Here is a 12,883-nt window from a genome sequence, read left to right as displayed (position 1 = left end):
ATTTCAGTAGCACATCGACTAGTTCTTTCCAGTTTTAGAAACACTAAGGTAATTATCCTTTTGTCACGACACACAAGTAAATATGGCACTTCTAAATTCACAATGCCAAAACATTGAGTTCGCAAGGGTGATGGAATCTTGCGAATTAACCATGCATTGTTCCTTCGCTGTAGACTTGTAAGAAAAAACTTTGTCACAGCTTTGGTCTGTTAAACACGATATATTTGTAATGTGATCTTGATTAAAGACAGTTGTAATATCCTATGGTGAATAAAGCCAATGGTGATGAAAGACCTTGGTGGTCGTTTGATTTCCGAACACACGACGATGAAGATGGATATGATACTCACTAGACCAGGTCACGTTTGCGAAGGAAAACAACGAAAAGTAATGGCAACAGTTAGTTGACGAGAACTCGTAGAAAGTCGAGGATAGTGACGATAATCGATCCAGTGATGATTGAAGTCGATAACGACGCAGCATGATGGTGACAGTTAGTTGACGAGGACTCGTAGGAAGACGAGGATAGTGACGATAATCGATCCAGTGATGATTGAAGTCGATAATGACGCAGCATGATGGTGACAGTTAGTTGACGAGAACTCGTAGGAAGACGAGGATAGTGACGATAATCGATCCAGTGATGATTCATATCGATAATGACGCAGCATGATGGTGACAGTTAGTTGACGAGAACTCGTAGGAAGACGAGGATAGTGACGATAATCGATCCAGTGATGTTTGAAGTCGATAATGACGCAGCATGATGGTGACAGTAGTTGATAATGACGCAGACATGATGGTGACAGTTAGTTGACGAGACTCGTAGGAAGACGAGGATAGTGACGATAATCGATCCAGTGATGATTGAAGTCGATAATGACGCAGAATGATGGTGACAGTTAGTTGACGAGAACTCGTAGGAAGAATGTGGATGAAGACGAAATTCGATCGATTCGATGAATGATGAAAGCCGAAAGCGACGATGAATCACGTTAAAATATTACCAGTTTATCAGAACATCCGACATTGTGGACGTTCCTGATGGCCACTCGACCAGACTCCGATTTCACAAAACAAAAGTTACTTAAAGTTTTTCTCCTGATGTAGCTTATGTGAAAAATGTCAGGCTTAAGTTTGTTTCGAGAGCTTGTGGTATGAATACGTTTGAAGAGGGTGTTAACGAAAAGCTAAAACACATAATGTAATCCAACAGTAACAGGATTACCATGGTGATGTGAGGCGTAGTAATATCATAAGTATACCTGAACACGTTCGACGGTCATGTTGACTTGACTAGAACACTCGCTTGATGGCTATATATAATACCACAGTTTTCAACATAGAACACATAACGGATGCATAGGTTTCATATATGATTCTTTGGTTCATTTGAAGCAAATTAATCCCTGGGTTTGCGTCAGTTGTTCGTCAATAACGATGTATTTTCAGACGGTGTTGCGAATTTCTGCCAAGAAAGAAAATATTGGGTAATATATAAAGCAGAAGACCTTTTGTATTGAGTACAAAAAAAATCAAATATTGGTAAAATATCAATCGACTAAGGTGAAATATGTTAAATGCATTTTGATTTTGAATTATTTTTTAACTAGGAAATTAAAGCTGTTAATGTCTATATCCATAGATAATCTCTGAGACCATGCCAAGGTCAAAACTGTATATTATCTTGCTTACATAATGGCATTGTCTCATGTTTAAAGATATGTAATATTATGACTCTACAAAATTATGATTTTTTTTTTAAATTTGAATACAATAGCCGTTTTGGTAATATAGTCACTTTACATATCAGCGTGCAATTATTACTCGTCACGAATTTTCATTAAATATGTTTTCACTTGAACAGAAATATCTATGTTTTTCTTATTTATCAATGAAAAATAGTAGGTTACTATATAACTCAGAAGTCTAGCTTCGTGTTTACGTGTATGTATTAAGTTGGTTACCGTCTTTTTTAGTATTTGCATGTACGTATTAAATTATTCATCTGTTTGTACTCACGTTAAAATGTAAAGAAAAGAAATATCGTATATCTATAAATTTGATAAATAACATTTCATATAAAATAAGTTACATAAATCAATATGGCGCCATAATTACCTTGACCTTTGACTTCCGCCGTTGTCTGTATATGGCGATGGAGCTGATAAAAGTGACAAGAACGCCGGCGCCAATAGATATGTATGGTACGTCTGAAGCGATGCCGACCGGGGTTATATATGAGGATTTGATAAATTTCGCCCAATCGTCAGTCACAACTGTACTCTTCAAACAAATAACAAGGTGAAAATATTTCACGACGGAAATCTAGATACTATGTTTAAAGATGCTCCACCGCTGACAAATGGTATTTTTTTCACTATTAAAAAAGGAGCAGACGATTTGGTATATTTCATCAGTTACAAAAGTTACTTACTTTACACCATTACCACCATTGAAAAGTTTGAGCTTCTAATTTTACTTCACGTTAAAAATATAACAAATAATTAATTGCATCCCGAACAAATTCCGTGCCACTATATCCTATATGGAATGAAGTACTGATTGCGCATGCACCAAAGGCGAAGTAAATTATTTTATATTATTTTTGTGTTAATTTAATATATATATACCCGATTAAACACCAATTATTGTTCAAATGATGAATATCATTTATGCTCTGTCGGCGGTGGAGCATCTTTAACCAAACACATATCTACATAGTCACATTGTTTCTATTTATATACATATTACGCACGCTTAAATCCGCACCATCGAAAGTGATTTATAAATATAAATTGTACATTTGTATAACAGGTTTTGCAATCAATATAGAATGATTCAATTTTATTGTTACTTTGCTTTCCATGATGTCTCAATGTGTGTAATTATGATGTTGCATGAAAAAGTTAAAACAGCTTAAAGTCGGGACATGTATTCTGAAACACCATGTACATGTATGTTGCATTTATATAATACAATGAAGGCTCTCATTGATAAAATTTAAATAAAATTTACAACGATAAAAAAACTTTAGTTAATTTTTTTAAGATAACCAGTTTTCAGATGAATATTCCCATCCATGCTATTTTTTATGAAACTTACCTCATTAAACCAAAATATAGGAAAATACACTTCAGTTATATCTTTGACGATTCTGTAAAAAATATCACGTAGGATAACAAAGAGTGTTGATACATTTTTTAAGCCCAAGCAAAAACTACTGAACATGATTGATTATAGAAAGCAGAGAAACATTTATTTTTCTTTATATACTTTTTCTTTGTAAACGAAAGTATGATAACTTCCTGAATCAATTAACTTCAGCCAAACATTCTAATTTTGGCCGACCATAAAATTTCAGATTCGCTTAACTTGATGACAATTATGTGCTCACTAAAATGAGAAAATGTCAGTAAAATGTTGTTTTACAATAGAATGTTTGCGCTAGGTTGTGTTCAGGTCAGATTATATCATTCATGACAATTAACCTACCAATTTAGTAGACGAAAATGTAAGCGTCGTTAATAATTCCACCTTAACCCTTTCACCACTGTAGGCCATAATGGACTCATTCAGATCAATGGATGGTAGAGTCTACTAAAGTTACATAGGGGTGAAAGAGTTAATTTACAGTACTTACTCAAACGACGGATTCTGTCTAACCAACATGTTTATTTGATATTTTCGTTCTGTTTTCAGCACGCATCCGATATCCTGAAAATATATAACAGACTTACATGATTTTATCAATTATAACCGCTTATCTGCAACACGAATGCTACTGAATGACCAGGAAAAGTTCTCTGATTGACAATTGCAATGTTGCAGATACGTGGTATGTCCGTCCGCCATCTTGTAACAATAATTTATTCATTTAAAATTATTCGACAAGCTCGTATTTGCCCATTTTGAAATCTGCGCACTCAGATTGATAATTTCCTGCATCGCCCTGAGAAATAAAATATTTCACTAATCACATAGATATATACCCAATATAATATGAAATAAAGAAGTTATTTTACCAATATGGATAAGATATTGTTGATTTTAGGTGGTCTGTCCCTTTATTAAGACACACACACACACACGCACGCACCCACACACACCACAAACACATACACACAAAACGAAATGAAACTGCACATTTTACATGTAAGGACAGTCAAAAATGTTCACAAAACACAAATAACCAAAAACATCTCCTTTCTATCTATATATACTATAATAGATAACGTTGATACGGTTGATTGTTAAATGAGCACAAGCCCTCATCTTTTTTCTGTTCTGTGAGACTATGATTCCAATTGAATATACATAGAAAAAAACGTTATTTACCTGCATGACATCTATATACGATTCATGGAGTGACTCAACAGGCTTAATTCCTTCCACTCCGTCAATAACACTTTGATCAGCATACAAAAAATGGGGCATAGATATTGAAAACGGAGAACCTGAAAGAGAACAATATAATCTAAATTCGTGAAATCAGAATGGTGAACGAAGAAAGTTCGTAATACTACGATGGTTTTGAGATACCAAAGTGATGCGAGTAAAATAAGATAAACATTACTTAGTCAAACCGCCATGTAATTGTGACGTCTCAAAAAACATGATAAAATATGACGTCAGTATCATAGCTATTATTGGCTGTATAGACAGTGTTATTACATAGTAATCACTTTATTTATTGTATTTTTGCTGTCGCTAATATTACGCTTTTTATGAATGCATCAAAATATTTGATAACACAATGACTGAATAACACGAGAAACGATATATTGGGTGAACATGTGAAATTGCTAGTGTAGGACCTGTGCGCACTATGCACATTGTGTAATGACCAAGTGGTATGACCAAAACCACTTTAATTCAGGTAGCGTGTCTGACCGTTACATAGGTTGGGTATCAAACTGATTGATACCATGTCCATAAAGGACTTGACTAATGGTCGGGGAATATCTCGTTAAAATTTATTATAAGTCATAAAAGTCTCCTGTAAGGCATCTGAAAACTTGAAACTATTCCATGTGTACCTCAAGGCTTTGTGGAGGAAACGTATAATACGACATGACTGAACATTAATGTTATATAAACTGACAACCCAAATATCAGAGGAATTCATTTCATAATTGTTATTCGGTGAGGTAGCTATCAGCTACTACACTGAACTCTTTTCTTTACCTTTTCTACATACGCTGATATTATACAGTCCGCTAGGGGTACAGGTGCCTGACGGTGTACAGAATCCTTCGTTGCCCGGATTCTGGTCAGGACTGCCAAATATGTTACGAGGATGAACAAATCGGTATAAATCTATACCATGTGTCGAAGTTTCTTTCTGGAAAACCACCGACATGGACCTTAAATATATCAAGATAGGACTTGTTACACACAAAAACAATCCTGTTTTTTCATTGGCTTAAAATATTTCAATTTACTGACGTCTTATGTAACGTCGCTTCTGATTGGGTGATACATATGTGAAATGGATTCATCGAAATAGGTGTCTCGATAAAGAAATTTCATATTTTTGATAGTTCATTAACAATTATCAAAGTAAGAAAAATACTCATTTGCCATTTTAATTGCATATTCGACAAACCATCAGAACTTTTGAAAAAATATATATGACAACATTTTACCTGCAAAGCTGCGAAAAAAAGAATGGCGGCTGATCAGACTTCTTAACAAATGGATGAAAAAGGTTACCATCTAAATGAAACAAGAAAAATATAATGTAACATACTCAGTTACAAAATATATTAATTTGTAAATGATAAAAACAGTGAATAGAATCAATGCTCTATATTTCTTTACGCTGAGAAGAAAGTGAATACTATGTGTAACCATACTTTTTGATTTATATATAACTACATAATTATATATTTTGAATTTATTTTTTATACCATATATTAACAGGAGAGGAGACAATGTAGCGGTCAGTCCGGGATTCGAACTTGGGACCTCCAAACTCTAACTGAATGATCAACCGTTGAGCTACCCAGTCCCTGATGATCGACCCAGTCAAATCCCGCTACAATCCTCCCTCCTTTTTCAAAGTTTTCGCCCTCGAAGACATAAGGCCCGTATGCCACCACCGTATGTATTTTAGTGGAGCATCAATATTTTGAAACAGGAGAGAAGAAAGTAAAGCGGTCAGATCAGTATTCGAACCCGGGACCTCCGAACACTAGCTGTATGCTTTACCTCCTGAGCTACCTGGTCACTAATGATCGACTACATTTATATTTTTTCTAGGAAACATTGTACGTACCTGTTCCATTAATCATATTACTCTGATCAGTAGTCCAGTAATCTAACATACTGAAACAAAAGAATATAAACCTTGGTTTCTGTTGGAAGATGATGGTAATGTCAAAGGTCATGTTAGTCATGTTAAAGGTCATATTAGACATGTGAAAGGCCATGTCATTAATATCAAAGGTCATGTCAAAGGTCATGTTAGTCATGTTAAAGGTCCTATTAGACATGTAAAAGGCCATGTTATTAATGTCAAAGGTCATGTTAAAGGTCATGTTAGTCATGTTAAAGGTCATATTAGTCATGTTAAAGGTCATGCTAGTCATGTTTAAGGTCATTTTAGTCATTTCAAAGGTCATGTTCTTAATGTAACAGGTCATATTAGTCATATGGAAAATCATGATCATCAAAGTTAGGTCCTGTAAGTTAAAGTTATACTACATGTATGTAAGTTAAAGTTAGTCATGTAAGTTTAAGTTAGGTCATTTAAATTAAAATTAGGTCATGTAAGTTGAAGTTAGGTCATGCAGCTTAAAGTTAGGTCATGTAAGTTAAAGTTAGGTAATGTAAGTTAAAGTTAGGTAATGTAAGTCAAAGTTTAAGTCAAAGTTAGATTATGAAAGTTAAAGTTAAGTCATGTAATTTAAGATAAGGATATGTAAGTTATAGTTAGGTCATATAAGTTAAAGCTGGGTCATGTAATTTGATTTAGGTCATGTAAGATGAATTTATGTCATTTAAGTTAAAGTTAAGTCCTGCTAGTTAAAGTTAGTTCATGTGAGTTTAAGCTACGTCATGTTAGTAGAAGTTAGGTCATGTGTGAGTTTAAGTTAGGTCATGAAAGTTTAAGTTAGGTCAGGTAAGTTAAAAACTAGGTCATGTAAGTTAAAAATAAATCATGTTATCTGAAATTAGGACATGTAAGTTATAGTTAGGTCATGTAAGTTAAAGTTACGTCAGATAACTTAAAGTTAGGTCACGTAGGTCAAAATTAGATTATGAAAGTTAAAGTTAAGTCATGTAATTTGAAATAAGGATATGTAAGTTATAGTTAGGTCATATAAGTTAAAGTTGGGTCATAAAAGTTAAAGTTGGGTCATGTAAAATAAAGTTAGGTCATGTAAGTTAAAATAAGGTCATTTAAGTTAAAGTTACGTTATGCAAGATAAAATTAAGTCATGTAAGTTAAAGTTAGGTCATGTAAGTTAAAGTTAGGTCATGTAAGTTAAAGTTAGGTCATGTAAGTTAAAGTTAGGTCAGATAAGTTAAAGTTAGGTCATGTAAGTTAAAGTTAGGTCATGTAAGTTAAAGTTAGGTCAGATAAGTTAAAGTTAGGTGATGTAAGTTAAAGTTAGGTCAGATAAGTTAAAGTTAGGTCACCTTAGTTTAAGTTAGTGACATTGATAATCTTTTAAAAAATATTTGATTCTTTTATAGTTATTTGATCAAAAGTATTTTCCTGCAATATGAAAAAAAGTTATAATCAATGTTTTGAAAGCTTACTTATTGCCATTCCAAGAGAGTATATTGAAATTAGTCGACGAGCTTCTTTTCCCAGAATCTATTGTCCACAAGCCATCATCAGTGCCGTTTAACTAAAACACATAAACATTAGACAATCCGACAACGAATTCAATACTTGATATACTTGATCAAAACAATAATAAGTGAGTATGTGGAACTTACATCGCGATCACTAAACGAAAACTAGTTAAAATTAGTCTTCATAAAAATAGTAAAACACAATGAAAGTGTAATTCAGTCAAAACAAGAATGGGTTGGTTGCTTGTTAAAGCATTCGTAATAAACTTCCATATAACATTTTTTATGGTGGGTGTGGGAGTGGAGTTAAAATGGGTTTCTTAAAAATTTGCATTCGTTTCGCATTCTCTGCAATTTGTTTTTGTTTTCTTTTATTGTATTCGTAAAATATATATTTCATTGTCTTTTACAAAGTTATCAGTAAAGCGTTGATATTGTAAATTGACTTGCACTATAACTAATGGTGTATTAAGTAATCTTATTATGATAATGGGCTTTTTATCGTTGTTGATAATGTGCCCTTGGATAAACTCGATTAATTTGGTATTAGCTCATTACTGTTTTAAAACTATGAAGAAAAATAGTGAAAATGAAACAAGCTTGCGGAGAATAGAAAAATTGGCCAGAAACACGAAGGGATAATATAAACATCTGTTTATCATACAAGTGCAAATGCATGAAGATTGATATTCGAGCCGGCCCTTCGAATCTTTGGCTAATTTTAAATGAACAAAATATTGTACGGATAATTCTACGAAACAGATACAAATATTATACTACCATTTTTATCATTACATCTAAAATTAATTGAGGTTATATCTTATCCATTTTTAATATCGTTTTGAATAGAGCATACCTGGTAAAAGAAACCGAAATGGTCATCAAATGGAATGCCCAAGATCTTTAACTCTTCCTTGACTTTAACGAGAATAGTATCTTCATATCCCCAAAGAATTTCCCTTACAGACAGACGGACAAAGAGTTTATTGTCATCCACCGAGTCTGCTAGTAACTCCGTCATTATTTTGATGAATTCATATTCGTACCGGACGGTGTTAAACATTGTCTACAACATGATAAATAACATAGGTCAGTTACTTCGAAAACGATGATAAATAGTTGTAACATCATAGACAACGATTCTTTGTAACGTCACTGACATCGATTATTTGTAGCATGATAGACAACGATTCTTTGTAAAATCTCTGACATCGATCTTTTTTAACATCATAGACAACGATTCTTTATAACATCATAGACAACGATTCTTTATAACATCATAGACAACGATTCTTTATAACATCATTGTTATGTATGACACTAAATACATGTAGTTATGAGGTAAGGGAGATAACTCCTATAGCTTTATTATCATACATCCTATAAAGGTCATATCATTAATCCAGGTTATAGAACTTTCTAGAATATTATCATGTATAAACAAATATGTTTGTAAACATGTTGATTATAAGTAGAGATCTAGAATGATCTATTTCCAGAAAGTTCTGTGTGTTTATTGTTTACTGTTTTTAGTTAGATATTTCTAGAAGTAGAAGGTTCTCCAATATTCTTGAACTAGGGTTTAGCTATATATACTCCAACTGTCCAAAGCTAATCAGAACTGTATGAGACTGTAATAAGACATATCAAGAATGTACAGCGCCATATAAGATTCTATGGAGAGCATTGTGACTTTATCTGTGGATTATTACAACACTTTGTGTGGATTTATTCATATTGCCTGGAACTTAAAATCATCGGTGGATTCAATTTCCTTGTGGATTTGTGATTATTGTTAATTGAAACTGGAAGGATCAACGATTATACCAGACATTCGCATACAGATAAGTAACACTTTAAATCATCGTATAGTCTTGTACACACCAATACTTTAGATATTGTAAACCATCTCTGTATAATATTGTATATATAATTAAATTGTGTTTTGAATTTAGCGATTCTTTATTCGTTACAACGATCAACATCACTGACATCGATTATTTGTAACATGATAGAAAACGATTCTTTGTAAGATTACTGACATCGATTATTTGTAACATGATAGACAAACGATTCTTTGTAACATCATTGACATCGATTATTTGTAGCATTATAGAAAACGATTCTTTGTTACATCAAAGACATCGATCATTTGTAACATGATAGAAAACGTGTAACAACACTGACATCGGTCATTTGTAACATCATAGACAACGAAACTTTGTAACATCATAGACAACGTTTCTTTGTAACATCACAGACAACGATTCTTTGTAACATAACTGACATCGATTATTTAAAACATGGTTTGTTTGGTGAAAATTACCATGTTTATAGTAAATATCTATTTGAAATAATAATAAAAATATTGCGAAAATATTTCAAAGTTGAGAAAAGTCGTTTCTGCGCTTTTCAGGATTTTATTTATTTATCGATTTTATTTATTTGCTTATTTATTAATTGCCAATATCATACTGACCAGAAGAATTACGTTCAATGTTAGGAAAGTGTCCGACTCAGGTCCCACTGACCTCTCCCGGTCAAAAATATATGTGTCAACTTGGCGGTAGGACACCGTGTCGTTAGGGTTAAAAGTCACGTTCTTTTTGTTTGACAGCAGTCTGAAAATACAAAACAATGACAAACACAGTAAACAACATAATACTGTTTCAAAAACAATTTGTTGAATTAAAATACACATATGTAAAACAATTAGGCCTTTATTTTAAAGACTCTTATCAGTAAAACATTTATCATGCAATGAGGACATGCCAACATAAAATAGCCAATGATAATCAGATATGGATAAAATTTTACACTATTCTAATTTGGGAAATGATATTCACACGGAGTTTTATTTTTTGATATTTTGAATAATTGAGAAAACAAATAATTCATATTTTTTTATTAAAATTACTATCTTTTATTTTGCTTATACGATGTAATACATACATATGTGCGTTGAAGAATCCAACGTTCAGGTTCTTGGCTACGCAATCTAATACAATTTGATTTTCAAAATCATTAATCTACTAGATTCGTATAATCATACATTGACTTCAACAAAGGTTTGTAGTTGATATCATGCTTATTCATTAAAAACAGAATAAAAAAAAATATGGCTGTGTTCTTACCGATATGTATATGGACCCCGTTGCCTAACGGCCATTTTCTGGTTCATTGTAGTAACTTCTTCAGGGTTGAGAATATCGAAGAAAAAAAACTCAAAATAGATGGGGAATGGCGGGTCAACCCATGCCTTATATACAAATGTTCCCTCCTCAAGGGTTACTTCCTATAAAAGAAATTGTATGTGGTTATTCAAACTAACCTAAGCAAACAAAATAGACGTTATTGGTTGTATTTCAAATAACAATAAACCCTTGTTGATTGAACAATGTACATTTGAAATGCTAGAAAAAATATAATCTAATGGGCTAAACACTTGTTCGTTAAATAGATGGTTTAAATGTTATGTATTTGAAGAGAAGGCGGTGGTTTTATGTTCGAGGAATAAGGGGTATTAGACGAATAGAAGTTCGAGCTATCTGGGGTTTCAAGTTACATGAAATGTACAGGAGAATGGTCGGAACTACGCAACCTGTTAGACGAATTCGAGGTATTTGAAGAAAGCTACAATGTAGTTCGAGTTAGAGGAGTTATACTGATGTTGATACAATTGACTTTATCATTTTTCTGATTTCTCAGCGACTCACCATCATGAATGACCGAAAATAAGGTCAAACAATCAATACAGTTAATACCCAAGTTCTGATATATACACTGATATAAATAAATTTAGATATTTCATAATACTTTTGATGCTACGCTAAGTGAATCTGTACAATGAAACCTCTCAAGACGGATCTTTTGTCTTCACGAAATAAATGGGTGTTATGTAACTTGCTTCGGCGAATATCTTTAGAGTAAGTGATAAAGACGGAGAGTACCACATAATGTTTCTCCTAATCTTACATATAACAAACATTGTGACGTCACCAAGCCGAAGTTATGAAAGTATATTAATCGGGTAAACAAGTGATGCATTGCGTGATAAAGTCATGCCGATTGATCTACATATAGGGATTTAATGTATTTTTCTAGTTTTCATAGCGGCTATGAATAGCAGAAGCTATCTACGTATCCCGTGGAGAATGTAAATATATGGTTATGTTTATTGATCATACACAGTTTGACCTCTTTATTTCGAACTACATGGGTCCCGGTGAATAGTTCGAGGAATACGGGATATTCGAGTCATCCGAAGCTGGTCATCAAACAAAAACTATGATCTCAAAGTATGAAAAACTAAGCATTTCAATGGTCTTTGAACTTTATAAAAATATTTCTTAAGTTGCAATAGTTAACACCGAGTCAACTCAACTAAAATTTAAATGTGTATATTTTTGTGTTTCGTAATTAAAAATTTACCAAATGAGAAAAATTCACATTTATCTACAAGCAATCATGTAAGATTGCGATCACTGAAAGACCAGTACGGATAACAAATACAGATTTCTGTTAGTTGTGATTTAAGTATCATTAACATAGTGCATGTATATATGTACAGCTTCAAGTGTAAACAAATGAAACCCATCTGATAAATGTTATCTCTCTGACACTGACATTGAACTTGTAAATAGTGACGATTGACCTACCAGTCAAGCACGTTCTAATCTAAGTGTCCTATCCTCGACTGTCCATCTTGGTCAGTTAAAGGCCCACTACCTTTCCAAAACGGCTTTTAATTTTTTTAATGGGAATGTAAAACGATATCAATAATTTTGTAGAGTCACAATAGCTTTTAGATTACCATAGATTGATATTACACTTATCATAATCGTCTAAACGATTTAATTAAGATAAATAAAATGTTCATTTCCATAACACAGATCGTCTTATATTTCCACCATCGGTCTAATTGCCATACGTTAGTTCTATCTCTGCACCAAACGAAAGAATTTAATCTTTTTACTATTTTATAATTGTTTTTTTTTTTTTTTTTTTTTTCATTTTTTTTTTCATTTTTTTTACATACTCAGCCTCCCACTCACACACCTTTACACACAGCTAG

The 12,883-nt window shown here is 32.8% G+C and overlaps 1 protein-coding gene across 3 annotated transcripts in view; it reads right to left on the bottom strand.

The window, feature by feature from the left end:
* Positions 1-986: 986 nt before the first annotated feature.
* Positions 987-12,883, bottom strand: part of LOC138335459 (lysosome membrane protein 2-like) — a 40,315-nt gene continuing 28,418 nt past the window's right edge. For all 3 annotated transcript variants that reach the window (XM_069284559.1, XM_069284558.1, XM_069284561.1), the window contains 12 exons: positions 10,944-11,104; positions 10,289-10,430; positions 8,666-8,875; positions 7,771-7,862; positions 6,281-6,330; positions 5,649-5,718; positions 5,188-5,366; positions 4,339-4,457; positions 3,644-3,717; positions 3,106-3,157; positions 2,122-2,286; positions 987-1,468 (listed from right to left, as the gene is read on the bottom strand). In XM_069284559.1, coding sequence (XP_069140660.1) covers positions 1,421-1,468; positions 2,122-2,286; positions 3,106-3,157; positions 3,644-3,717; positions 4,339-4,457; positions 5,188-5,366; positions 5,649-5,718; positions 6,281-6,330; positions 7,771-7,862; positions 8,666-8,875; positions 10,289-10,430; positions 10,944-11,104 — 1,362 coding nt within the window. In that variant the 3' untranslated portion in view covers positions 987-1,420. The remainder of the gene's footprint in view (positions 1,469-2,121; positions 2,287-3,105; positions 3,158-3,643; positions 3,718-4,338; positions 4,458-5,187; positions 5,367-5,648; positions 5,719-6,280; positions 6,331-7,770; positions 7,863-8,665; positions 8,876-10,288; positions 10,431-10,943; positions 11,105-12,883) is intronic.

This window comes from Argopecten irradians, chromosome 11, assembly GCF_041381155.1.
Source record: "Argopecten irradians isolate NY chromosome 11, Ai_NY, whole genome shotgun sequence".
Classification (NCBI taxonomy): Eukaryota; Metazoa; Mollusca; class Bivalvia; order Pectinida; family Pectinidae; genus Argopecten; species Argopecten irradians.
The sequence above is the reverse complement of the archived record's forward strand: the minus strand, read 5'-3'. Positions and strand labels throughout refer to the sequence as shown.